This window comes from Cucurbita maxima, unplaced genomic scaffold, assembly GCF_002738345.1.
Source record: "Cucurbita maxima cultivar Rimu unplaced genomic scaffold, Cmax_1.0 Cma_Scf00019, whole genome shotgun sequence".
Lineage (NCBI taxonomy): Eukaryota > Viridiplantae > Streptophyta > Magnoliopsida > Cucurbitales > Cucurbitaceae > Cucurbita > Cucurbita maxima.
Genome location: NW_019272035.1, coordinates 3,622,264 through 3,647,492, shown reverse-complemented (window position 1 = coordinate 3,647,492; position 25,229 = coordinate 3,622,264). Strand labels below are relative to the sequence as shown.

The 25,229-nt window shown below is 35.8% G+C and overlaps 4 protein-coding genes across 5 annotated transcripts; 2 read left to right on the top strand and 2 right to left on the bottom strand.

Moving 5' to 3' along the window:
* Positions 1 to 405: 405 nt before the first annotated feature.
* Positions 406 to 1,975, bottom strand: LOC111493511 (CWF19-like protein 2). Its single transcript, XM_023143214.1, has 5 exons — positions 1,965 to 1,975; positions 1,615 to 1,906; positions 1,075 to 1,263; positions 663 to 723; positions 406 to 572 (listed from the first exon to the last, which is right to left on the bottom strand). Exons 1-5 carry the CDS (start codon positions 1,973 to 1,975, stop codon positions 406 to 408), a joined length of 720 nt encoding a protein of 239 aa, XP_022998982.1.
* A 1,348-nt stretch (positions 1,976 to 3,323) lies between these two features.
* Positions 3,324 to 4,810, top strand: LOC111493726. 2 transcript variants are annotated; one of them, XM_023143545.1, is made up of 3 exons: positions 3,324 to 3,504; positions 3,538 to 3,947; positions 4,581 to 4,810. In XM_023143545.1, the coding sequence occupies exons 1-3, from the start codon at positions 3,417 to 3,419 to the stop codon at positions 4,665 to 4,667; spliced, it is 585 nt and encodes a 194-aa protein (XP_022999313.1). In that variant the 5' UTR covers positions 3,324 to 3,416; the 3' UTR covers positions 4,668 to 4,810. The 2 variants fall into 2 exon arrangements, with proteins under 2 accessions (XP_022999313.1, XP_022999312.1); XM_023143544.1 differs by having other exon boundaries at positions 3,324 to 3,947.
* Positions 4,811 to 13,245: 8,435 nt separating this feature from the next.
* Positions 13,246 to 14,956, top strand: LOC111493725 (cell division topological specificity factor homolog, chloroplastic-like). The gene is made up of 2 exons (XM_023143543.1): positions 13,246 to 13,430; positions 14,202 to 14,956. The coding sequence occupies exons 1-2, from the start codon at positions 13,344 to 13,346 to the stop codon at positions 14,793 to 14,795; spliced, it is 681 nt and encodes a 226-aa protein (XP_022999311.1). The 5' UTR covers positions 13,246 to 13,343; the 3' UTR covers positions 14,796 to 14,956.
* A 2,395-nt stretch (positions 14,957 to 17,351) lies between these two features.
* Positions 17,352 to 24,724, bottom strand: LOC111493724 (sucrose transport protein SUC3-like). Its single transcript, XM_023143542.1, has 14 exons — positions 24,121 to 24,724; positions 23,849 to 23,914; positions 21,242 to 21,340; positions 21,077 to 21,141; positions 20,878 to 20,962; positions 20,748 to 20,781; positions 20,528 to 20,627; positions 20,315 to 20,390; positions 19,719 to 20,066; positions 19,399 to 19,542; positions 18,986 to 19,219; positions 18,838 to 18,901; positions 18,708 to 18,751; positions 17,352 to 17,947 (listed from the first exon to the last, which is right to left on the bottom strand). The coding sequence occupies exons 1-14, from the start codon at positions 24,403 to 24,405 to the stop codon at positions 17,777 to 17,779; spliced, it is 1,815 nt and encodes a 604-aa protein (XP_022999310.1). The 5' UTR covers positions 24,406 to 24,724; the 3' UTR covers positions 17,352 to 17,776.
* Positions 24,725 to 25,229: the final 505 nt, after the last annotated feature.

Genomic DNA, 25,229 nt, shown 5'->3' with positions numbered 1-25,229 from the left:
CCTAGAGCCTAGAAAAAAGTCCTTGGAAACCTATTCTATGACTCTACGTCTAGCAAAAATAGTCTGTTGGACCAATCAATCTAGACTTCTGATACTAATTTAGTTCATAAATGCCAAGCATATATTACACCTACAGTGTAAAATCAATCAATGTCATTATTGCATAGTATGATGCATACAAACCTACATTTTGAAATGTTTTCACTATCAAAGTAGCTCTATATATATCCACTAAACTTTCAATTAAATCATTCATAAAGTGATTACTAGATATACGAAAATCATATCCATCGGAAGATTAAGTAGGGTCATTTTATTATAGTGTGCCATCTCATATCAATCAAAGTGTTAAAGATATTTAGTAATAAATTATAGTTTACCATATATATTATATTTGATATTTTATTATAGTTTACCATATAGTAATAAACAGTCAAAAGGCTCCCAATCTTGTAAGAAGTTTGCTACAGCCTGCTTTTGCACCTCAACGGATTCGTATCTACGTCGCCGATGCATATCTTCCTCAGCTAGCTGTAACATGCCTCTGATCACATTGAAATTGTCGTCATCCTCTATCACATGCACAACCCCCTTGTTCAACCCAAATTCTACGTGTTAGTATGGAAAGTTCTCTGGGATTGATCCACGCAATCCCTGAACACTTGTATCTATCAGGTTTTTTGAATTGTGCTGGCTCCATTCTTCCTCTGCTTCATCAATAGCCTGAAATGAAAGATTATTATTGTTGGAAGCAAAGAAACAGATTAAATCATCATCTAAGATAACTGTTTTCTGAATTTAACTCATAAAAAAGTAGTTACTACCGACCGGAAAACCTTCTCCTTAGCTATCGATGACCACTATAGAGGCAGTAGAGCAAGAAGAAAAGAAAGTGGACATATCTCTTCCTACAGTTTGTACATTACATGGAAATCGTTGGTATGGCTTGAACATCCTTCAATCTTCTCCTAAATGAACCGTGCTCATTCAAGTTTTCAAAAAACTAAGAAGTGAAGACTATGTTTTATGGGTCGAGACACTAAGAAACAAACAGTTATTTCGCATAGGTTAAACCAACTCAACAACAAGCGAAAATGAACCGCGCTCAATCAAGCAATGGCGACGTTGTTTTGCCAAGCCCACAACTGTTTGAAGAAAAACCACATCTTTCTCTTGCTTTGCAAACATAATAATCAGACACTTCTTGAAGTTGCGAATTTCCTCCCAAACAGTTTTCTCCACACTTCTTGTGGCTGATTCATGCTGAAAAGCAAACAACTCACAATGAAATTGCTTCTGAAGAATCATGTGAGAACAAAAAGATGAGCTCATTGCAATTTTTTAGAACATGCTACAACTTTGGACAATATTTGTGCATAAAAGCTTTTTGCTCTCATGAAAATTTGGACAATTGTTCTCCACCAAGCTCGTTAAGCATGCTCAAGAAAAGGGGGTTTCAAAATGTAAAAACATTTGCATTTTTTGAAGTTCTTTTTTAGTGATCCAACATACTGAAGTCCCTTACATGTAAAAAGAATAACAATTTCATTTCAATTAACCACAGTAGAAAACCCACAAAAACAGGATACAAAGAGAATTAGACTTTAAACTTACTGAAATAGGTAAAATGCAGCAATGGCCCGTAACCACAGGCTGCCACTGAGGCAGCATCAAATATGTGCAATTTGCTATTGACACAGTCAGATGTTTTGGCCTGTTAGGATTTTCAAAGCAAAAGAAGCAGCGTTCTTCCTGAGTTGCCATACGCCTTGGACGAATATCCCTCCCAGATAGCTTATCATCATTACTTCCCCTTTTTCTTTGAGTCGTTTTTCCTGAACCATCTTCATAATCATATTCATTATCTGCCCGACCCGACATGCTGTACTGCTTGTTCTTCATTATACTTTCTCCATGTGGAGCAATATTTTTTTCCCCGTGAGGGGCCACTTTTAAGCATCCACTCCAAGCCCATTTCTTTTCTAACAATTTCTTTGTCATCTTTAGAAGTCTCTCTGATGCTATCTAAGAATTAGAAAAACCAATGAAACCACATAATGTTCTAAAATATGAAGCATGACAATAAAAGAAAATGAGATGCATACCAAACATTTCTTCTCCAAGGTGTCGACTCTTTCTTTTCTTATCCCGGTTTCTTTCACCTTGTCTCCTATGTTTTCGTCACTTTTCAACACTATCACTAGAGCTATCATCAGTATCAGTAGATGTAGAATATTCTCTAGCTCAAGTGTTCCTATCACTCCTTGATTTCCTTTTACTCGCTTTTCTTGTATGATGTTTCTTCCCATCCCTCTGATAATCTTCCCTCATGTCACTATCTGTTGGAGATGTTGAATAGTCCTTCGATGATTTCTTCCTCCCAAATTTCTTCTTTTTTGTGTTCTGGTACTCCTCATCTCAACTACTGTAACGTGTTGACTTTCGCTTACTTTTCTGTTTCTTATTACTCTGTTTAGAAGAAAAAGAGCATAAATGAATCACCTCGAGTGTGATACCCAAAGCCAATAATCATATGTTATGCTATGTTAATGTTATGACATATGTTATGATGTGACGTGTTGATGATACAATATATGTTATGTTGTAACACGTTTGACGATATAAAACAAGTTGTGAGGTGTTTTATGATATGTTATATGCATGATATGACATAAGACCATGTATGTTATGAATCATACGAGATTCAACTCCGATACATGCCTTAAACGCTATGTTGAAAAATGATATGATTTGAAGGAAGATAGAAGGGGTTGTTTGACATGATAATGAATGAAAATGTTGGGATCTCATGCATCATTGAATATCCTCTTGTTATGATTGTACGGACACGTATGTTACGAGACAAGAAAACAATCATTATATTTATCATAATGCTGCAACGATAACTATTCCTAACAAGTGTCCAACATCAACAGCTTTAGAGAATGCTCGCACAACTAAGAAAGCTATCCATGATTGTATGTACTTGCATTTAACGTATACTCGTATGTGTGGGTTGTGTATAGAAGAGTATCCAATTACCCATTTAGGATAACTGTCTAAGGGAGTATTAAATTGAAAGAATAGACCTCATCTATGATTGTATACACTTGCATTTAATCTAAATAGTGGAGTTAGTATTTCTTAAAATACTCGTTAGTAGCATGGCGATGACATCTTAAAGCTATGACACATGGATAAGATAGTAATATTTATTTATTTTTGGAGTTATATAAATATAAAATTTGTGTACAATTTTATTATCAAATTAGGAGAGAGAGAGATTTTGGTGTGATATTTTAAATGTGAAAATATCCCCCGAAGGGCCACCAATATCCTTTATCTTCTACATTCTTCATCTTCTGCCATTGTCTGACTCAAATATCTCTGTTTCCATCCAACTGAACTCAAACACAATGGATGGTTTTGAAGCCATGACTCAGGCTCAAAATTTCCTTGTAATCAGAGAAGACTACTTTGTTCATTACAAATCCCCTGTTTTTCCCCCAACCCACCACCAACAGTTCCCACTCATAACCCCAACCCACGCCCACTCCGAACCCTCCCATGAATCCGAACCATCTAATCAACCATCTGAGCCATCTGATGAGCCATCTGATGAGCCATCTGATGAACCATCTGATGATGAGCCGTCTTCTCCGGCGGCCTCGGATTTGCAATCGAGAGCAGTCGGAGAAGCGATTATGAGGCGGTGGGAGATTGTTAAAGCGAAGGTGATTTCTGGGATTGTTGGATTTGGATCCCACGCTAGGAGACTATGCTCTGCTCTGCCGGTTACTGCAATGGCGACGGCTCTGTTCCTGCTGCTGCTACTGTTTCTGTTCAAGATCAAGATCAAGATGCGGCTGCCATGGCGCCCACCAACTGCGGGTGTGTGTCCAGATAACGAACACCGTTTGCTTCTTCTCCTTAAACACAAGGATCAGGTTCGATCTTCAACACCCAATGATTTTTTTTTTTTTTTTTTTTCATTTTTCAAATTAATTCATCAGTAATAATTTTTATATTTTTTAAAATTTTATAAATTTAATGCTAATAAAGGTCTAATTATTTAAAATTTATTAATTGTTGTTAATTATTTTATTTTTATAAATTCAAATGATTAAAAATTATCCAAATTTGGGAACCTTAGAATAATTTTTTTCAATTAACTAATAATAATTAATATATATTTTCAAATTTTATAAATTTAATGCTAATAAGGGTCTAATTTGTCTTTTAAAAATCTAAATCCAATTTAAAATTTATTAAGAGTATACTAAATTTAAAATCTTATAAGAATTTATAAATAATATTTATATTTGGGTCACAGAAGTATCTAATAATTTAAGATTGTTAATAATTTGATTCTTATGAAGTCAAATTATTAAAAATCATTAATAAAAAAAAGAATTATATAACACATTAAATATAATAGAATAGTTAGTTAAATATAATTAATATTAATTATATTTAGTAAAAATGAATTAAATGTATATTTAAATAAATTAACATGGATTGATGTAAGATTTTGATTTGAGAAGATTATATTATCTAAATTACTTAATTTTATTTTCCAGAAAATCAGTCAGCTCTTAGTTCAGATCGCCCAAATGAACGAAATGCTATCAGCTCGTCGAAAGGTTCCCGTTGTGAGAATGAAATGACAAATATAGCCTTAAAAATGGTTCAGTTTCTGGGAGGAGCTGCTCAGTTTTGATGGCTTTGAGTTTAGAAGTATGCTTTGTATATTTACTTTTCTTTCTTACGTGTTAAATGTATAATATCCAAGTGGTATAGATTTATAAATAAAAAAGTATAAATATTTTATACTTAAATTATACATTTAGTTCGCGGAAAAAATATCATCGCTCGCGGGATAGAGTCAAGCTCAAGATATATAAACATTTTAGGAAAATGATCGAGGTAATTGATAAAGATACCTAAATATTTTAGGAATAGATTAAATAATTAAATAGTTTCGGCTATAAATACCCTCCATCTCATCTAGGTTTTCATAACAACCCGGTCTCAATTAGAGAAAAGTGTAGTAATATTCCGCGAAATATCTTGTAATCTCTTATCAATTGATGTAAATAAAGAGTGCGAGTGTTTCCTACAAAGAGTTGTCTTCAATAGTATGACATTAGAGCAAGTTTGGGGTAGGTTGTCTGATTTCTCTTAGTATGCTATGTGGTTGTAGGTTTGTCTGATCTTCCACATCAGAAGAAACGATTTCTTGAGATTATTAGTGAGTGAATTTCTTTGTGTCGTGAGTAGTTTTGACTCTGCAAGTTTTATGTCAAAAGAGCTTGTTTGGTATTACTGAGGTATAGCCAACACGATGGGTGATTTCCAAATCGTTTGAGAAATTGAGAAACTCAACAACAACAACTACAACGTGTGGGCGACATGCATGATGTCCTATTTACAAGTCTATTGAAAGCCATGTGGCAACCTCCGACATGAAGATGGAGGATGAATGGGATGCAGAGGTACTATGTCCCATAGAAGAAGACGAGCTAGAGCTCATGACGATGGTGGGAGAACATATCAAATACGAGGATGACTAGATCATTGATTCAGGATGCTCAAATCACATGGTTGACGATCAGAGTGATGTAATGAAAGTAGGGTGGCCCTCGAAGAAGGAAGTATTACCAGGTTTGGACAACATAGAAGAAATCATACCACATAAGTGAAAAACAAATAACATCTCAACAACTTAGATGATCAGAAAAAATATAAAATCCAAATTCAAAGTATGTCAAAGCAGCTATTATAAAAGACAAGTTAAAAAGCCAGAGACGTATGAAGAAACATTACAAAATACGGTTTGGCAACGAGCAATGGAGGAACAAATTATAGCCTTGGAGCAAAATCAAACGTAGGAACTAGTGTCAAGACCAATAGATATCAAACTCATCTCTTGCAAGTGAGTTTACAAAATAATGTGTCTCTTGGATAGATTAATCGAGAGATACAAGACTCAACCGGTAGCTCGAAGGTTCTCTCAACAATATGGACTAGACTATAATGAAATATTTTTTGTCCAATGGAAAAAATCACTATCGTACAGGTTCCTCTAACACTTGCGGTAAATAAATATTGAAAACTATGACAAATGGATATAAAAAAGGCTTTCTTGCATGGAGAGTTGGACCAGAAAATCTACATGAACCAACCAAATGGATTTGAAAATGAAGCTGGAGTCATTAGTTAGTACATGCAAAGTCCGAAGAAACCTCATTTGAATGTGGCTCGACAGATCTTGCGATATGTCAAAAGTACAATCGATTATGGTCTTTTGTACAAAAGAAGTGAAGACTGCAAGCTAGCTGGATATTGTGTGCTAACCATGTATGAGACCATGATACTCAAAGATCAATCACTGGGTATAGGTTCAAGCTTGGTTCGAGAATAATTTCCTGACGTAGCAAAAGACAAACAATATTATCATTATCAACTACAGAATCAAAGTACAGAGCAGCGATTGAAGCAGCTCAAGAAAGTATATGACTGAAGCTATTAGTGGAGGGTTTGCACCACAAAGTTGACTATCGAGTACCACTTCATTGCGACAACTAATTTGCGGTTTGCCTAGCGAAAAAAATTAAGGTCTGATGCTAGAACAAAGCATTTGGATGAGCATTACCATTTTATTAGAGAGAACATCTTCATGGAAGAATACAGATGACTAAGTAGCAAACTTGTTTACAAGAGGGCTGGATACTGATAAACATGAGTACTTTCACTATTAGCATATCACCACTAGCTCGATAGGGTCAAACCCAATACTATATGAGCTCATTGTATATTTATTTTAGTAATAAAGATATCTAGATATTTTAAGAAAAAGATTTAGATATTTTAGGATTAGATTGATTAGCCTCTGCTATAAATATCCCTCCACCCTACCTAGGGTTTCATCCCAAGAAGTCCACTAATATTCTACATAGTGTTTAATCTCTTTTGACTAATGTTAATAATGAGTGCAAGTGTTTCCTAGAAAGAGTTACGTTCAATCTATTGAAATTGTATCAATCCTTTAGAAGCTCCATCCCAACAACTTGACAACTCCGGCCAACATCCTTTCACTTGACTTGGCTGATTTTGACTCGTTTTTCCTGTTAGATCGTTCTAGAGAGTTTTAGACCTAATTAAGGGTGATGCAGGTCAATTTAGCTGGGTTGATAATATATCTCACTATTAATGGTTGTTTTTAGGGTAAGTTATAATAGCTCCCTGAATACGTTCTAAAACTGATCTCTTGAACGAATAGAAAGTTATTTGTGAAATTGAATCTGGTTAAGACTAAGTTTAAGAACGAACTACTTACAAGAGTGTAAGAACTTTGGATTGAATGGTTAATGAACTTAGTGTTGGATTACTTACTATCTAGATTTGATGAAATTGTTTGTGTTGTATAAATAACACATATTCCATGTCATTTACGTATATATTATTAAATTGATATGATAATTCATGACTTATATAGGTTAAATATGACTTATATGAGGTTATAACATGTTTATGTCTTACAAAATACTATCGATGTAAAATGTATTGTGTTGGTATGATCGAAATGCCATGGATGTGCATGTTCATCCGGTAGAAAATTTAACTCATGTTATGTATGGAAGTATTATGTGCATTGTTTCATTGAACTATGATTTTAAATCGGAGACTTCATGCATGTTGTATGCTCATATAATCATTGATTAATTATCTAGTTATGTTGTATACAAATGCACACTCATAAATTTTCACGTTCTTTTTTTTTTTCGTTGGTAGTGTGAATGTGCGCATGCTCATGTTCAAGCTTAGTAGGTACATTTACAAGCTTGCCTTGTCACGACCCAATTTTTAGGCTTGTTTGAAGCACAGATCGCGAGGGAGTTGGACTCAATGATGTAAAAAGATGAACCATTTTAGGGCATGGTTATGTGGTCAACATATCTGACTTGAATCATGTTCTTAAGGTAGTATATTGATTACTTGAAAATCAAAGACTACCTAAAACTTATTTCTTGATCTTGTCATTAAGGTAGTACATGATTTCTTAATAAATCAAAGCTACATAAAGCTTATTTGGGTTGTGGGTAGCCTTCCAATCAAGGGTTGTCTTAAAGCTTATCGTGAGGTAACATTCTGATTATTTAAAAACTAAGAGCTTACTTGAAGCTCATCTTATCATGGGGTGGATACTTATAACTTAAAAATCAAGAGTTATCTTAATCTTATGATGAGATAGTGTAATGACCCGAAATTTTCTACTTAATTTAAGGTCGCTACTGTATACATATCATGAATATCGAATGCTAAAATACTTCCTTTAAATTTCATAAAACGTAACCTTTGTCTTAAAACACAGCCATGAACTTACCTATTTTGAAAACACCGGCCCAACAAAAGGCTAAATAAAGTAAATAAACATTTAATTAAAAACATCCTATTCTAGCATAAGTCTAAAAAACTAAATACTACTACCCGCATGTACACTTGCACTAACCTAAAAAATCACTTGCTTGAGTATTTAAAAAAATACTTAGGAAGTGACCCACGATTGGATTAAATGCAAGAACCAGCGAATGTAATGATAGACCTATCCTTTCAATCTATTTTTCTACGATACTGTCCTAATGAGTAACTTGGATGTGTACCATATACTCTACACACAACCCACACGTGCAAGTATGGGACTCACCAATTAGTTTGCACACCGCTGGACCACTTTAGTTGTCGGTCGAGCATACTCAGGGAGCTCCTTAGGCCAAACACCCGTTAGAATTAGTAACCACCACAACAGCATAATGTAAAACAAAATGATTGTACCCCTGCAGACAACATTATGTAAAACATAATGATCGTACCCCTGCCCATTGTGATGAAATAGGGGTATCACTCAATGCATGAGCACACATAATTCATGAGGTCCCAATATTTTTCCATTTTCGACATTATTAAATATAACTCCACTATCATTTTACATTCCTATCATATCTTTTCTCATTTTTCAGTTCTCATCTCATCATAATTCTAATGGGGTTATGTTTCATTTCATTTATCATGATATCATGTCATTCATAACATGTTGTATACATACAATTTAGAAAACATAACATAACGCTTCATGCTTTTAACATGTCATTTCATAACGTGCAATTCATACAACAATTACCTCAATGGTCACACAAAACAATCTTATCATAACGTATCACATCACAATATATCGTATCATAGAACAATTTAGAAAACGTGTCATATTGTAAACACTTCGTGGTCATATTGTTCCCTAATTTATAGTCTTAACGTTCTTATACCTATCACGTCATATCATTACGTGAACGTACCTTAGTCATATCATCACAGGAACGTATCCTAACGCTATCGTTCTATCAATCTATCACATCCTATCTCTTTCTACCCATAACCTAACCGTATTCTTTCATCAATCTCTCCTATCCATAGCACTTGGGTATGTAACCTAACCTTAACGTTTCATGAACGTATCTTACACATCGTACCGTAATTATTATCATATAATTCACATATTATAACATATGCATAACATATAAGAAGCATATCGATCCACAGACAATTCACACATATCAATATATATGACACATGCAGAACCACGGGGCATGTGTCAACATCAAATATAACCTGCCGATAGTAAGGCCACTTACCTAATTAGCTCAGGCTGATGTCCTGACGTTATCCTTAATGAAAGTCCATTGAAATCCAAGTCAACCTATGTGAGCCCATGACATCAATTTCAAATTTGAACCTCTACAAAATTGTTTCTCTAATTTATATTGATTCATGTGTTATACTTTATGCGAACGTTAGAGTCTTTGCATGAGTTAAATCTTGAAATATTTATATATGTTTGTTATAGTATTATTTTCATACAAACTATTTAATACCTATTAACATTTTTCAAATATTCTATTTTCTCAGTGTTTAATACCTTTAACATTTTAGAATAATTTCAATTATATTTACCATCTTCCTTCTCTATCTGTGTTTCACAAACTTTTAATTATATTCATAATCTTCCCTCTCTCCTGTGTGTTGTTTCTGAGTTAGTATCATAATATTCTTCTATGTTGTTTCTTAGTTAGTTTTATGTGATCTTTTAATCAATTTTTACCTACTTTAATCCCTAATTCAAAATCAACTAATTATAACCAAATTAATAAATTAATATCTTTAATAAAATAAAAGAAAAACATTAACTACATAGTAGTTACTGCACACTTTATTGATTCCTAATGAAATTCGCATAATTCTCAACTTTGGTCAAGTTGCCAACTACAAACGAGAGACTATTGATAAGATTATTGAGAGTTATTTAACGAAATGGGGGATCGATAAAGTTTTCTCTATCACAGTTGATCATGTAAGTTCCAATAGTATGCCTATTTCGTATATAATGAAAAGTCATAAAAGTAAAATTTACTTGTCTTAGATGAAGTATTATATATGAGGTGTTGTGCCCACGTAATTAATTTGATGGTGAATGAGAGACTTAAAGAAATGCGTGACTCATTCTAGTGTTCGCAATGTGGTGAGACATGTTAGATCATCCCGAACCGATTGACAAAATTTAAAGATTTTGTAAAACAAGAAAACATGGAACGTAAAGAACTTGTTTGTTTGGATGTGGCAACTAGTAAAATTCCACTTATTTAGTACTTGATCCTGCCTCAAAATTTGTAAATTTTTTTAAAATTTTAGAAACCGAAGAATTAGATTAAGTTGAGTACTTCAAATAAGGGAATCATTGAAACAAAAGAACACGGTCACCAACAATTAATAATTGGAAAAACATTGCGGTGTTTGTAAAATTTTTGAAGGTCCTCTGCGATGTTACTACAAAAATGAATGATTCATTGTATGTGACTTCTAATTCTTATTTTCATGAACTTTGAGGTATTCAAGAACTTTTAATTGAGTGGAGCACAAATATAAACTTAGGTGTGGTATTCGATTCTTGTTACAAATTGGATTACATATCATTTTGCTTTTCAAATATTTATCAAGAGCATCAAGAATATTTGATTTATTTGTTTACTTTTTACATGTTTCATGATCATATTCAAAGTGATCATCAATCTGAGTCAAGAACCACTTCTAATTCCACGAGTATGGATACATTTGATGAAATGAATTTGAGTGGTTCAATATTAGTATTATCATGATAGAAACGAAGAAGAGAAAAGCAAAATTCATTAGAATTAAACCATGATAGGGATCAATATTTATTTGACCCTAGTGAGAAACTTATGATAATTTTGATGTATTGACTTGGGGAAAGTAAATGATTTTAAATACAAAATTTTATAAAAAAAATTCAAGAAGTTTTGGTCGTTCCAGTGTCGACGATAGCTCCTGAATCAACATTTATTACGGATGAGAGGATTCTTGATTCTTTGAAGAGTTCTTTGATAACTAAAGTAGTGGAAATATTGATATGTACAAAATTGGATCGGGTAGTGATAAGGAATCGCTACAATGAAAGTAAGATTCAAATTACCTTGTTGATCGAATATCTTAGGACAAGAACACTTATTTGAGATTCGAATCACTCCCCAAGTAAGATCGATCAGTCAAATTTCAATAATTCTAAACATGTCACATAAACTACTTGAAATTGCAAAGAAACTACTCAAAGAAAACACAAACGCTCTTTTTATTACATTTTATAAGTCTCATTTACAAAAATAACATACATCACTTTATATAGATAATTTAAGAATGGTAACATTCATATTTTATAACCATAATTAATTACAATTAATTGTAACCTTAAAGTAAATAAAAGTCTTAATAATTATCCTTTTTAACCCTCTCATAATAAATGAAACTTATTCCTTTTTCACGTGGCATGAATCCAACATCTTGTGATAATTTAAACAACATTTTTTTCACATCTTCCTTGAAGTTGATCTTGTATAATCGATGTCTAGAAGCATTTGAAACCTTACAATATCAAAGATCTAGAAGCATTTGAAACCTTGTTCTAAATTGAGTCATTTCACAATCAAACTTGATTAAGGCTTGATTGAATGACTCGGATGCAATCTACCACAAGGATTGCTTGTGGCCGGAATTTATTCTGATCTTCTTAAATCTCCAAGTCAATTTCACCCTTGCAAACTTTACGAAATAAAAAATAAATAAAGTTTTCTAACAATTCATAAAATGATATTTGCAACTTCATCCGCACTTTGCAAATATTCACTTTTGAAGCTCCAAATGGTCATTCCTCAATTGAATCAGCTTGTAGCACATGAAATGATGGTTGAACCGAGCCTATCCATTTTTATAGATGAAAAATGAATGTTTGTTGAATATTCTTGGTCTTGGATCATGTAATATATAAAGTTGGAATATTTAGAACAAAGTAATTCTTATCACATTTAGTCTTATTTAATACTAATTAAAATTAAGGTCGATTCCAAGCTTTCAGTTTGTGAAAGAAACATTCATTTTCAACAATATTATCTTTTGTAAACATTTTTGTATTTGACTCGTTTAGATTAATTTTGTACCGTTCCAAAATATGAAAAAATGAGTCATTACCGCTCCAAAATTACAAAACTATAAAGGAGTAGTAGAATCGAGTCATGCCTTTGATTTTTTCCTCTTTATGTTATACATCGTTTCATAAATGGTTTTAACATTTTATAAGGTGCATAATTTTATTTTGGAAAAGATTCCTTCCTCATGTTTCATTAAACCATTTTGAAAATTATCGAAGCTACATGGTGACGCGTGTGGCAAGAACATTACGGTTTCGTGAGTATTAATAGTGAAGTGCAATGCACGGACCTCCCTTTCTCTATCAAGCGAGTCGACGATGACAACGTGAGCTTAACCTAGCCACAATGTGAAAAAGGGCGACAATTTTGGGTAGTGAAGCAGCCACGACTCAACTTCATTTTACGACGACAAAGTTTATATTTTGAGTTCGATCCTCATGTGAAAAGAACACGTGCAATGAAAAACATGTTTGTCCCTGTATAGTGGGGGATGAAAGAACAGGTAGTAATGATGCATTACGTCACATAATATTATAATATAAAATACGAAATTATCTCATTCATTTTAAATAAAAGCTCAATTATCTTTTATATAAAAAATAAAATAAAATAAAATAAAAGAGCATAAATAAATAATACTAAAATATAAACCCAAAACGACAGCGTTTTGATACGTTAAAATCAATGCCAGTGCTCACTGAAAGCCGAGAGTGGGTGGCTTCTGTGCACACCAGCGACAACGGCGCTCATCTGAAGGGAAACGAACACACACAATCGACAGCCCATACGCAAATGGCGGTTTCTGGAGATCTCAGAGTCTCCGCGACACTCTGCTCTCACCATCCTCACCCTCATCGGACTTCTTTTCCCTCTTCAAAGGTCCATTTTCTCTTCTCTTTCGATCTCTCTTACTTCGTTTGCTTCATTGTTTAACGAAGCGTCGGAAATTTTCTCTGAATGTGGAATCTGGTGGCTCAAAGATATGAATTCTTTGATTCTTTGTGTGAATTTTTTCTTGCCTGTTTCTCCAATGGAGCGTTTATGAAATGGAGGCGCTGTCAACCCTAGCTCTGCACTTCGTTCTTTTTGTATTACTATTATTATTTATCGGATTCCTGAATTGTGTTCCAGATTTCTAGGGTTTTACGTGAATTCTAGCATCTTTTTTTTCCCTTCATTATGTACGACAATCGCTTGTGGCGGCGTTTGGTTGGAACTTCTTTAGATCTTTTGACAGGAATTCTCTCTGCCTGGCCCATAGGCTGTTGTTTTGTGCAATCTTTATTGAATATATTCCTCGTGATCTTATTAAAATCAATGTTGTGAGACCCACCATGTAAATCTAGATTTAGGGTATAGTGAAGAATGTGATGTACCTTAAACAGTTGGGAGAGAAGTTCATTTCTATTTCCATCTTCTATCATTGTTCAAATGTAAATCTTTGTTAGGTTTATACCACATCGAAAGGAAAATCATAGAGATTCTAGTCTAAGGAAAACTCCAAGAGCTCACCTTCACAGATCATACATTTCAGAATGATTCTTATTCTGTAATTGAACCGACTAATTCGTTTGAAGCTATTCTGAATTTTGATTTGGAAACAACTGGATATGCTTTGTTGCTTATTGTAGCATTTGTGCTTCATCCTAGGTTGAATTCTCTGGCTTTTCAAGTGGAGGGCTTATCAGTCATGATGTTGCTCTGAAATGGCATAACATGGCAATCGATAGTCGTAATAGGCGTGGCATTTCACAGATAACTACTCGGAGCTCAGAAAGTTATGAAATGTCGTCGAAAACATCAAGCCAAGAAGCCGAAACCTTCCTTCTGAATGCCATAAACATGAACTTCTTTGAGCGGTTGAACTTAGCTTGGAGAATTTTATTTCCTACCCCAACATCGAAGAGAAATTCGAACGCCCTGATCGCCAAACAGCGACTAAAGATGATCCTCTTTGCTGACCGATGTGCAGTTAGCGATGAGGCTAAACGAAAGATCGTTAGTAACATAGTGCAAGCGCTATCAGATTTCGTAGAAATTGAATCGAAGGATAAAGTTGAGTTGAGCATGTCAACGGATTCTGATCTTGGAACCATTTACTCTGTCACGGTACCTGTGAGAAGGGTGAAAGCAGAATATCAAGAAGCAGACGAGAGTGCAACGATAACGAACATCGAGTACAAAGATAACGGAGAGACGACTGGTTCTGTTGATGTGAGGTTTGATTTCTTCATTCCAGATTGAATGCATCTATGGTTTCCTATGGGTGAAATTGATAAATAATTTGTATTTGAACAGTGGCAGTAGCCAAAAAGCTTTGTTCTTCTGTATATAAATTGGATGGATTTCTGTCCGGCAATGAGGATTGTGGTTTCAATTGAGATTGTAGCTGGATTTAGTGTTTACCTTATATTGCTGTGGTTATTTCTGTGTAGAAATAGAAGCCACCAAATCATCTGTTATTCTTTTAGCTACCTTCTATACCTTCTATGTTTCATGTTTGGATCGTGTGCATTACTCAATTAGTTAATATATATAATATAATTCACTATAAAAATGTCGAAGATTCGAAACTCATCTTCATATAATGTTGAATTCTAATTTTAAGAGGCTCGATAAATTGGGGTTTAAATTACAAATGATTCTCGTAATGATAATGACTATTCTTTAACTGTACGGTGGCTCTTTGGGAGATTCAAAAGTTTGCTTCTACAGGTTGTTTAAGTTAAAAAAGAATTGGAATGTAGGAGAGGTACAAGATTGATGTCTCTTTTATAATCAAAATTGTAACGACTCTAGATTTCTACTTACCTAGAGTTATTGTTGTCGTCATTAACATAATCATTTTTGTGTAGAAATAAGCATTGAAAACATCATCATAAAACACTGTCATGGACTTACGTGTTTGAAAATATCTTTAAAACAACATAATGAAATGCTAAATGAAATAAATATACATTATAAGTAAAACCCTAATCTAACCTGAGTCCAAAGAAATAAATACAATTACCCTATGCATGGGTCATGGTATCGAATTGCGATGTTGTCGTCAGCCGTACAGAGATGTCTTGCCTTTACTTGAAATAGAGAAGTACCACGTGACTTAAATATTTTAAGAAATACTTAGTATTTGACTCCACTATTTGGGTTAAATGCAAACAAATACAATACTGAGTGGGACCTATCATATTAGTCTATATTTCCTTGGGCGGTTATCCTAAATGGGTTAATTGAATGTGTATTTATTGTTCTACACATGGTCCATATGTGTGAATGTGGACCCATCAGTGTGAGTTCGCACACCTCCTAGGCCCCTTTCATAGTTGGGCGAGCACTCTCTAAGAGTTGTTGATGCCGGACATTCTTTAGGAGCTAATGATTGTTTTCCTGCCTCGTAATGTACGTGTCTGTTCCATCATGAAATAGGGGTATTTTCCCTGATGTATGAACACACAATGATGCATGAGATCCCAACCCTTTTATTCATTATCATGTAAGACAATCCCTCCCATTTTCCTTCATATCATATCATTTTCATCATAGGTTTCCATGCATAAATCGGGGTTGTGCATCATATCGACACATCTTATCTTATATCAATCATATCGTGCATCGTGTCATATCATGCATTGTGTAATATCGTGTCATATCATGCATATCTCATATCATCAACATATAATGTAACATCATATATTATATCACCACACGTATTACAACATAACATTATCATATCATTAGTACATCACATTATAACATGTGTCATAACATTCACATATCATCTCATAGTTACATTGTATCATGGACATATTATGGACTTATCCTTTCAATCATTTCATATATATATATCATAGTCATATCTTTTTATAAATATATCATTGTTATATCGTTTTATATATATACCATAGTCATATCTTTTTATAAACATATCACACATATCAAATATGACACATGAGAACTACGGAGCATGTGTCAACATGAAATATAATCATGAACACTACTTACTTGATTGGGCAGGGTTTCTCCCTAAAATTAGCTTCTTGAGTTTGTCCTTGTTCCAAGTATGATTGACCCTATCAACAATTTACCTAATTACCTAATTTCCTTGTCAAATAATAGCTTCACGATGGTCGAAAACCTAGGAAATGAGTCGAAGGAGTCGCAGACGCGTGCATGAGTCGTGAACTGGGTCAAGGCGTGAACTTTGGGTCGGTGCGGGTTGCAGTGCTGCAGGGGCAAGTGGCTACTGGGCTGCTGTAGGTGAGGTTGGACAAATGTGTGTAGATGGCTACTTGAGTGGGTGTCCGACCCGGATCCGACCCAACACGGTTGTCTTCTTCACCCGACTCGCCTGCGAATTCTCTTCCGACGATGCTTTCCGTCGTCCTCCGTCTTTACAAGGCTTTGTCACTACATATACACATAGATCCCTTGATATCTTATGCTTTCAAAAAATTGGATCACACCGGCGTCGTGTTCATCGGGAAACAAAAGACACCGACCTTTCGTCTTCCCCTTTTTCTCTCTATGCTCTGTTAATTTCAGATGACAGAGATGAGATGCGGTTTCGTGCGTCCCTTGAAAACACCAAAATTCCGGCAACGTCTTTCCACATTACAAACCCAGAAACGTAACTGTCACCTAGAACAGTTGAATGGGACAGGATAATCATTTTTGAAGCTCTATTCAATTATGCTCTCATTATTTGCATTACCTGATTTCATCCATAGCTTCGACAAACAATAGACAAATATTGGTTAAATATTCATATTCTTCTATACTTTTCCCTCTCTGCAAATTTATCAAACTTTCATGGTACATACTTTCAAGCGAGCATCCACAGTCAACCTTGGTGCCACAATGCAATAACATCAAAACACCAAGGAATGCTTATAAAGTATATGATTATACAACACTCTATAACAAATCATGTTTATCCTATTTCTACAAGGAGGACGGACAAGTACCATAAACATGGAACTGAAACATTTTCATTATTCGTCTTAGGAACCGAAAATTTACACTACCTATGGTATAGATACCCACAGATCTGGGAATAAAAAATCAATGAATATGAATACTGAATGCATATAGTTTAAATGAAGGTATACGGTACTAAGAGATCCTCCAGGCTTCTAAGAGCTACTCCAGGAATTATTTGGTTCACTGCCAGAGATCATATGCATATTCTTCTAGTTGGTTTCAAAACTATGATGGATGCAGTGTTTCTAACCAAAATGAAAACCTGTGGATTTGAAAGAACTGTTGGTTTGATTAGGCAATCTAAGAACTGCAACAATTCCAGCCGCGAGCGCACATATAGACGCCAAAGCAAATGCAGGAATGTTTCCTCCACTGAATAATGCATCCCATGGCCCAGCTCCCAGGGATACAATCATCTGAACAAATCAATTATAAACAACCCAGAATTGTTGAAAAAAGGAAAAAGTAATTTAATACTATCTAAAATGTTATTTCACGTACTTGAACAAATAGAAAAGATGGTGTGAGATCCGATATCGATTGGGGAGAAAAACGAAACACCCTTTATAAGGCATACGTGTTTTAAAAAACCTTAAGGAGAAACCCGAAAGGAAAATCCCAAAGAGAACAATATGTGGTAGTAGTGAGCTTGAGCTGTTACCGATGGTTCTATGACCTTCATAGTAGTTTTGTTTTTTCTATAATAGCTATAATATGTTCGTTGTCAATACCTGGAGAGGAAAACGAAACACCTTTATATAAGGGTGTGGAAACCTCTCCCTATCAAACGCGTTTTAAAAAACCTTGAAGGGAAGCCTAAAAGGAAAATGAAAAGCTCAAAGCGGACAATATCTGCTAGTAATAGGCTTAGGCATCCCTATGACGTTTAAACATCTTCATAGTAGTTTTGTTTTTTTCTATAATAGCTATAATATGTTCGTTGTCAATACCTGGAGAGGAAAACGAAACACCCTTATATAAGGGTGTGGAAATCTCTCCCTATCAAACGCGTTTTAAAAAACCTTGAGGGGAAGCCTAAAAGGAAAAGCTCAGAGAGGACAATATCTGCTAACAATAGGCTTAGGCTGTTACAGATGGTTCCTAAGACGTTTAACCATCTTCCTAGTAGTTTTGTTTTTTCTATAATAGCTATAATATGTTCGTTGTCAATAATACCTGGGGAATAACAACTGCAAGATTGAGAACACCTATAGCCAATCCTGTAAAAAATCAGTCTCTGAAGTATCAGAATCCAGTTAATCTGTAAACACCAGGAAAAACAATACTAGATGAACACCATCCGAACCTTGCCCACCACCAGAATCAGCCGTCAATTCTGCTGTCAAAGAGAAGGGAACACTATATGTTATCTGCAACAGAAACAATGATGAAACCTTTAACTACAAGGGTGTGTGACGTAAATAGAAATTAAAAAGAGATACGTTGATATTTACAGCGAGAGGAAAACCAAGAAGAGTAAAAACAGCCAAGGCAGCATTTTTTATTGATGAATTTCCCCCGATAACGTGCTCGACTCCTTCAGAGTACTGACTGACGGATATTAAACTGATAATAGTAGTTGCCGTCATGCATGCAAACACCATAAAGTTGCTCATTGCCCAGACAAGTCTTGCTCCCATTCGCTGACACATTGGCTCTATAAAGAAAGAACTGATACCAAGAACAACCTATAGCAAAATAAAAACAAACAAACAAATGATTAAGATCTGATACACTTTGTAAGCAAATAAACACCATAACAAACATCCAAATGTAATAAACATAACTCATACTTGACTCAAACTAGAATACCACCAAATATATGAAAAAATTCGATCTACTAATGTATTCATATCTGAGTTCTTACAGAATTCAAGAGCAAACCAAATGCACCTTCTCTGACACCCTGATCATAAACCTGTTTGTCAGTCAAACTGCCTTTTGGGTCCCCATGGTACACTTCCCTTCCCATCCAATCCGTGTCAAATAAGAAGAAGGGAAACCAGGATAACTGCGTGTAAAATGCAAGCACCAAAAACAATATTCAAGAGTGGTCTATATATGGATCCACATAACAAATTACTACATCCACTGGCAAATTGTAATGACCTTTTTTTTATGGATAGAAAGCTAAGAGGAAAATATCATAGCAGAAACAAGATTATAATTAAGAACAGTAGTATGTACCCAGCTAAGAGCCATCACAAGAAGCACTGAATGCATGGCCGGTGGTAAATGTCTTAAACTGGTCAATAATTTAACTACCACTGTTGCAGGACCATCATAATACCCTTCGCTGTGGTTCTCCTCAATTTTTGATTTTGAATCTTTCAAATTCATATTTTCTTGATATCCATACTCAACATTGCTCCCATTCAAACTGTTAAGTTCTGGTTTTAAAATATCAGGACAATTTTGTTCATTCCCGTTCAACAGAGGAGCAGAATCTGATAAACGTGGCGGTTGATCTACAGCAGTAAGTGGAACTTCGTCGGCAAAATATATGGTAACAAGAGTACATATGGTTAGAAAAAGCTGCATACGTGAAATGCAGATGTTAGAACTGCAGTTGGAGAACCAAGTTTCAGTCACACAAAAGATGAAAGAGTTATCTTCACTTACGGAGTACATGAGCATAAGAACTAAACATGATAAAGCACCTTTCTTTTTTAAATGGGTGAAGAATATTAGTGCACAATTGCTTCATTCTTCTTATAGTGATCACCGTAAGCAAAATCCTATATCATGCAAAGTATTGAACTACAAGCATATCAGTAACTCACCACAGCAAAAAGAAATGCTGCTTTAAGGTTCGCACAGGCTTCACAGCAAGCATTACTCAAAAGGAAAGGAAACCATCTGCACAAATATGAATCATATAGAAAAAAGTCACAAAATATGAACTAATCTCAGAAAACCTTGGTCAAACAAATAGCACAAATGAAAATTCATGTATGGAAACATTTAGTTGTCTAAGATCTTGTTCAAAATATTACTTGTGCCAGTTTCCATTAGCTCCTGCCGAAAAACCTAGGATATTACCAACAGCCATCCACGAACAAAATACCGCATTTGCAATATTGTGTTGATCAGGACCTATAATAAAGAGAACAAGAAAATAAATTGAGGTCACATATATTCATGCCAACAGAAACTAAATGCATTATAGTAACAGTAAAATTATTATCATCTTTTTTTGTAAGGGGAGGGAGTAACCTGACAAATCAGCTAGAAGAGCACGAGCAGGACCCTGAAAGATGGTCATAAAAAAACATAAAAATCATACAGATACTTTTAATACAGAAGTGAAAGAAAAATACAAGTACCTAGTGCTTTTAGGTAATACCTGCACCGTATTGTTTGCAAGATCAAGCATCCAAAAGCCTATTACAAAGATAATAGCCGCCCTCATTCGTGTACCTTTGTATACACTTCATGAGCATGACCAAACAAGTTAGAATTGCATGCTTGTTCACATTAACAGATACAAGAAAGGGCCAAGAAAGATTATAAAAGAAATTTTTTTATTAAGATGCTCCACAAACCTGCAGTGTTCGTTCGTATCTCCTAATATATATCCAACGTCAGCAGAAAATCCAATCAACACCACCTATTAAGAATAATAAATAACCATTTGGTTTCGAATACTTCAGATGATACTTGTTAATCAAAAAGGAAACAAAACAAGTACCCAGAAGAACACAGCTTACAGCAACTGCTATCATTAAAGACCCAGCAAGAATAAAGGGACGCCTCCTTCCATATTTTGAAGAACACTTATCACTCCATATACCGACACATGGTTGAACCTAGAAACCAAATCTTAAATAAAATAAGAGAGTAATAAAAAACAACGAAGATGGATATTTCTGTTGCTTCAACAGAACTTTATCCTTCACATCTCCGAAGCAAGGTAATACTAAGTAAATGACCATAATTAAGAGTCAAGGGTAAGCAGAAGAGTAACCAAAGTACAAAAAGTTTTTGAAAGTTCAAAAATTTCCATCCAGTCCCGGGAAGAGCTTGAAATAGTCAATCCCTATGTTATTGATAATTAAGGGCATATATACAAAACATGTGTGCCGGGTGTCACAATCTGCAATATGATTGTGATCCGAGTAAGTCATCGAGGACGATGACTAAGTTAAGAGGGGGAGAATGTCACAACCATACTATGAAGAGAGTAAGTTGTGACCCTCACGCCATGACAAGCAAAGTGGCGTCTCGCAAGAGACGCCATCTGGCCATATGCGGGTCAATATAGAAGAGTGCCATGATGCGATCGAGGAGAACGATGCATCATCCAACACACCACCACACAAAGTGGGCATTGAAGACATGTTGAGACATAAGCAAGACAGAGACATCAGAATAGACATGAAAGACATGAAAGACTTGTTAAAGGGCCGGGTAGGGCCCCGGGCCTTAACCTCAAAAGTCGGGGTTTCGGAAGGAATTTGGGCATGCGGTTCGGGAGTTAAGTCCGTCCATATGAAATATGAATGCTCGCCAAGTTTGGTGTCAATCGAACATCGGACGGACAATGCACGACACCGTATGACACCTCACCAAAATCATGTCTACACCTAGTAGAATGAAAATGGCTCAAAATGTACTATAAGGGTACCATGGTGTTAGCTCTCCACCACCTCTGGGCCCTGTGGCCTAAGTGAGATACCCTGTGGCACATACGTGTGTCACAGTGTGGGCGAGCGTGCCGAGATGAGTGTCTCGGGCGACTTCCTTTGAAATGGGTTTTTAATGGACAGTACCGGGCAACACGGGTGTGCCAGTATTGCGCCCTAGCCCGCGTGTTGGAGGTTGCTACATACACCCGCTATCCGGTACGGTATCCGTAAATGACTCGGCAGGGGCACGAGAGGGCCTATGCCTTGATAATGTTCGGGAGGTCCCAATGAGATGAACAACACGTGGGCCCATTCTCAATGGCATGACCGAATGAGTTATGATGGCCGACGACATCCCGAGACTCGGGATGGCGTCAAGACATATAGACCCTGTCGATGGGGATCAAGATGGCAAGATGAGATGCGACGTTGTATTGAGAGACCTTGGCCTGAGCAGAGGCAAGGTCGAGCCGAATGAGTTGCCCTAGTGTAGAGGCAAGTCGGATGTGTCGCAGACAATTGAACATGCACGCACAGACGGAGTGTGTGGTTGAACAAGCTTGGATTCCGCACAAGCGATGTTCGATTGACGGAGACAAACCTCGCCTAAGGTCCGACGAAGCCACAAAGCCGGGGCGAAAAATATATATGGGGTTTAATTCCCCTCAAGGCTAGTCGTGAGCATGTCAAGATCACGACGCCGCACGGTAAAAACTGTAGGACCGTGACACCGAGCGTGCGACCCATCAACCTACTAGCGACGGGGGAGAAAACATAGCATGTCGCAACAAAAGCTTGATTTGAGGCGTCAACAAAACACCACCATCTATTCCAAAAACAAAAGCCCCTTAGCGCCCCAAGACAGGAGTGGGGGACGGCCCTACACGCAGGCAACAACAGCACCAGCTCTACGAAGTCAGAATTGAATCTTTCTGTTGGCTTTCCCAATTCTTTTGTGAATTAGAATGAAAGTGCCAGCTTCTAGCTACTTCGCCTAGTACCAAATATATTCGAAAAGACAAAGGAGTTTAAAGAAACTTCAGGCAGCAAAAAAAGGGGGAAAATCAATATCTTGTCGATCTTCAAAGATCAAGATCCATCTAGCCTTTAATACTACTTCACATCTCCTCTTCTTATAATGCAAACCAACTAGGCAATATAAACAAGCTTTCTTTGAAGAGTGCATGTCAGACACAAGCCAAGCAACAGACTACTAATGATTACCATGTCCTGATCTCCTGTGCCTCAAAATGTTGACAAAAACCATACAAAAAAGAACCAGATGGCAACAGATATTAATAAAAAAGCGACCAATCAGCATGTCATGATTATATCTAACCGACACGATTAAGCCCACTGGACAATCACCTACCCCAACAAACAGCCAAAAAAAAAAAAAAACTCATGAAAAACTGGGTAAGTGATCATGGCATGAACTCAATCCCTCAAATGGATATGCATTTACAAATAGTTGAAGCTTCTGATCCACGGTGGTTGACAGCATACTAAAGAAAAATTACCCTATTAATCTATAAACATGGTAAGATACAATTTCAATGCATAATATTTCAATCATTTACACCAAAAGTTAATTGAACAATGGGTGCATTTTCTAACAATCACGTATGAATCTTTCACCAATGTCATAATTAACGGGTAAAATTAAGGAAGAAGATTATCATCACGTACCACGAGCCCAGTGATGGGACCGCATAGCCAAATAAACGAAGAAAACGCATGCTCAATTCCGAGTGTCTGCAAAATTAGACCAAAAAAAGAAAAGTCGAAGAAATTCGCAACCAGTAAACTGTAAAATTAGGGGGAGGAAACTATAAACAAATGCAGCAAATACTTGAACAATGTCGTAACTAAGGAATAATCAGAGGAAGATTTTCGTAGAACGCAATCTGAAGGCGACTCAAGGACGAAACTAAAATCAGAGCAGAAGTGAGAAACAACACCTGAATATATGGCGTTAGTAGGGAAAGCTGTAATGCCCAACCAAATTGAACACCGGCAGCGATAGTACAACTGAGAATTAAGATAATCAAACTATTGGGCGTAGATCTAACATGAGGCGCTGACGATGAACTGTCTGGGCTTCCATAAGGAAATCCATCAGAAGGAGGAGAATTTAGATCGATCGCTTGAAGCTGCTGTTCATCGACAGCCACCATCTCCACTTCTGCATCATGGATGTTCCTGTACGGAACCCTCAAGGAAACCGAGTTAGGCTTCGCCGCCATGGCTCGAGCTAATCAACTGCAAGGCCAAAATCGCCCCACCGATCTAAAGCTTCCAATGGAGATCCTATCACAGTTGCGGTTACAAGAGGGACGGAGTAGAGATTAAGGAATTGCAGATGGATGAAATGTAATGGAATGAAAGACGAATCTGTGGCTGCAGTTGAAATCCACCGCCATTACAGAAGCACAACAATTCTTGCGCCTTTAATCACACGGCGCAGGATCTTGGGGTCTAAGAAAATCGAGTTTTGAAAATTTGAATGAACACTATTTTTCTAAGGAACTTCAAATTGATACTTAATTCATGAAATTTCTACAATTAGGCTGTTCTATACAGTTGACCCAGAAATTAAAGTTATTTTGAAATTGCATTTCAATGATTGTTTTAGCTGTTGAAAGTGATTCTCAAGAGTTAAGAGAAAAAAATTCTTAGTAATAAATTTACTTTCCTCTCGGACTTATGCTATCATACCATTAAATGGTCGTTGTGTTGTATTGTTTACGTACATCTGGACTGAGAATAAAATATAGATGATTATAATGATGTTTTTTTTTTTTTTTGTCCTACAAATGTTACTTATAATAAGAACGTTGTTTCGTTGGACTCCTCTTATTTTTCGTTTGTGTCAATGGTTTAAATTGAGTTTGTTCTCGTTTTTCTTCCTTCCTCTTAGAATGTTCTGATCTTTTCTATAACCATTTTTGTTTCTTCCCTCAAGTTTCATGTATTCGAACGGTTGTGCGCTGTAATGCTACAACCAAAATGCTTTGATACTCAATTGTTGTAGCAGAATGTCACAACTAGATATGTTTTGATACTCAAT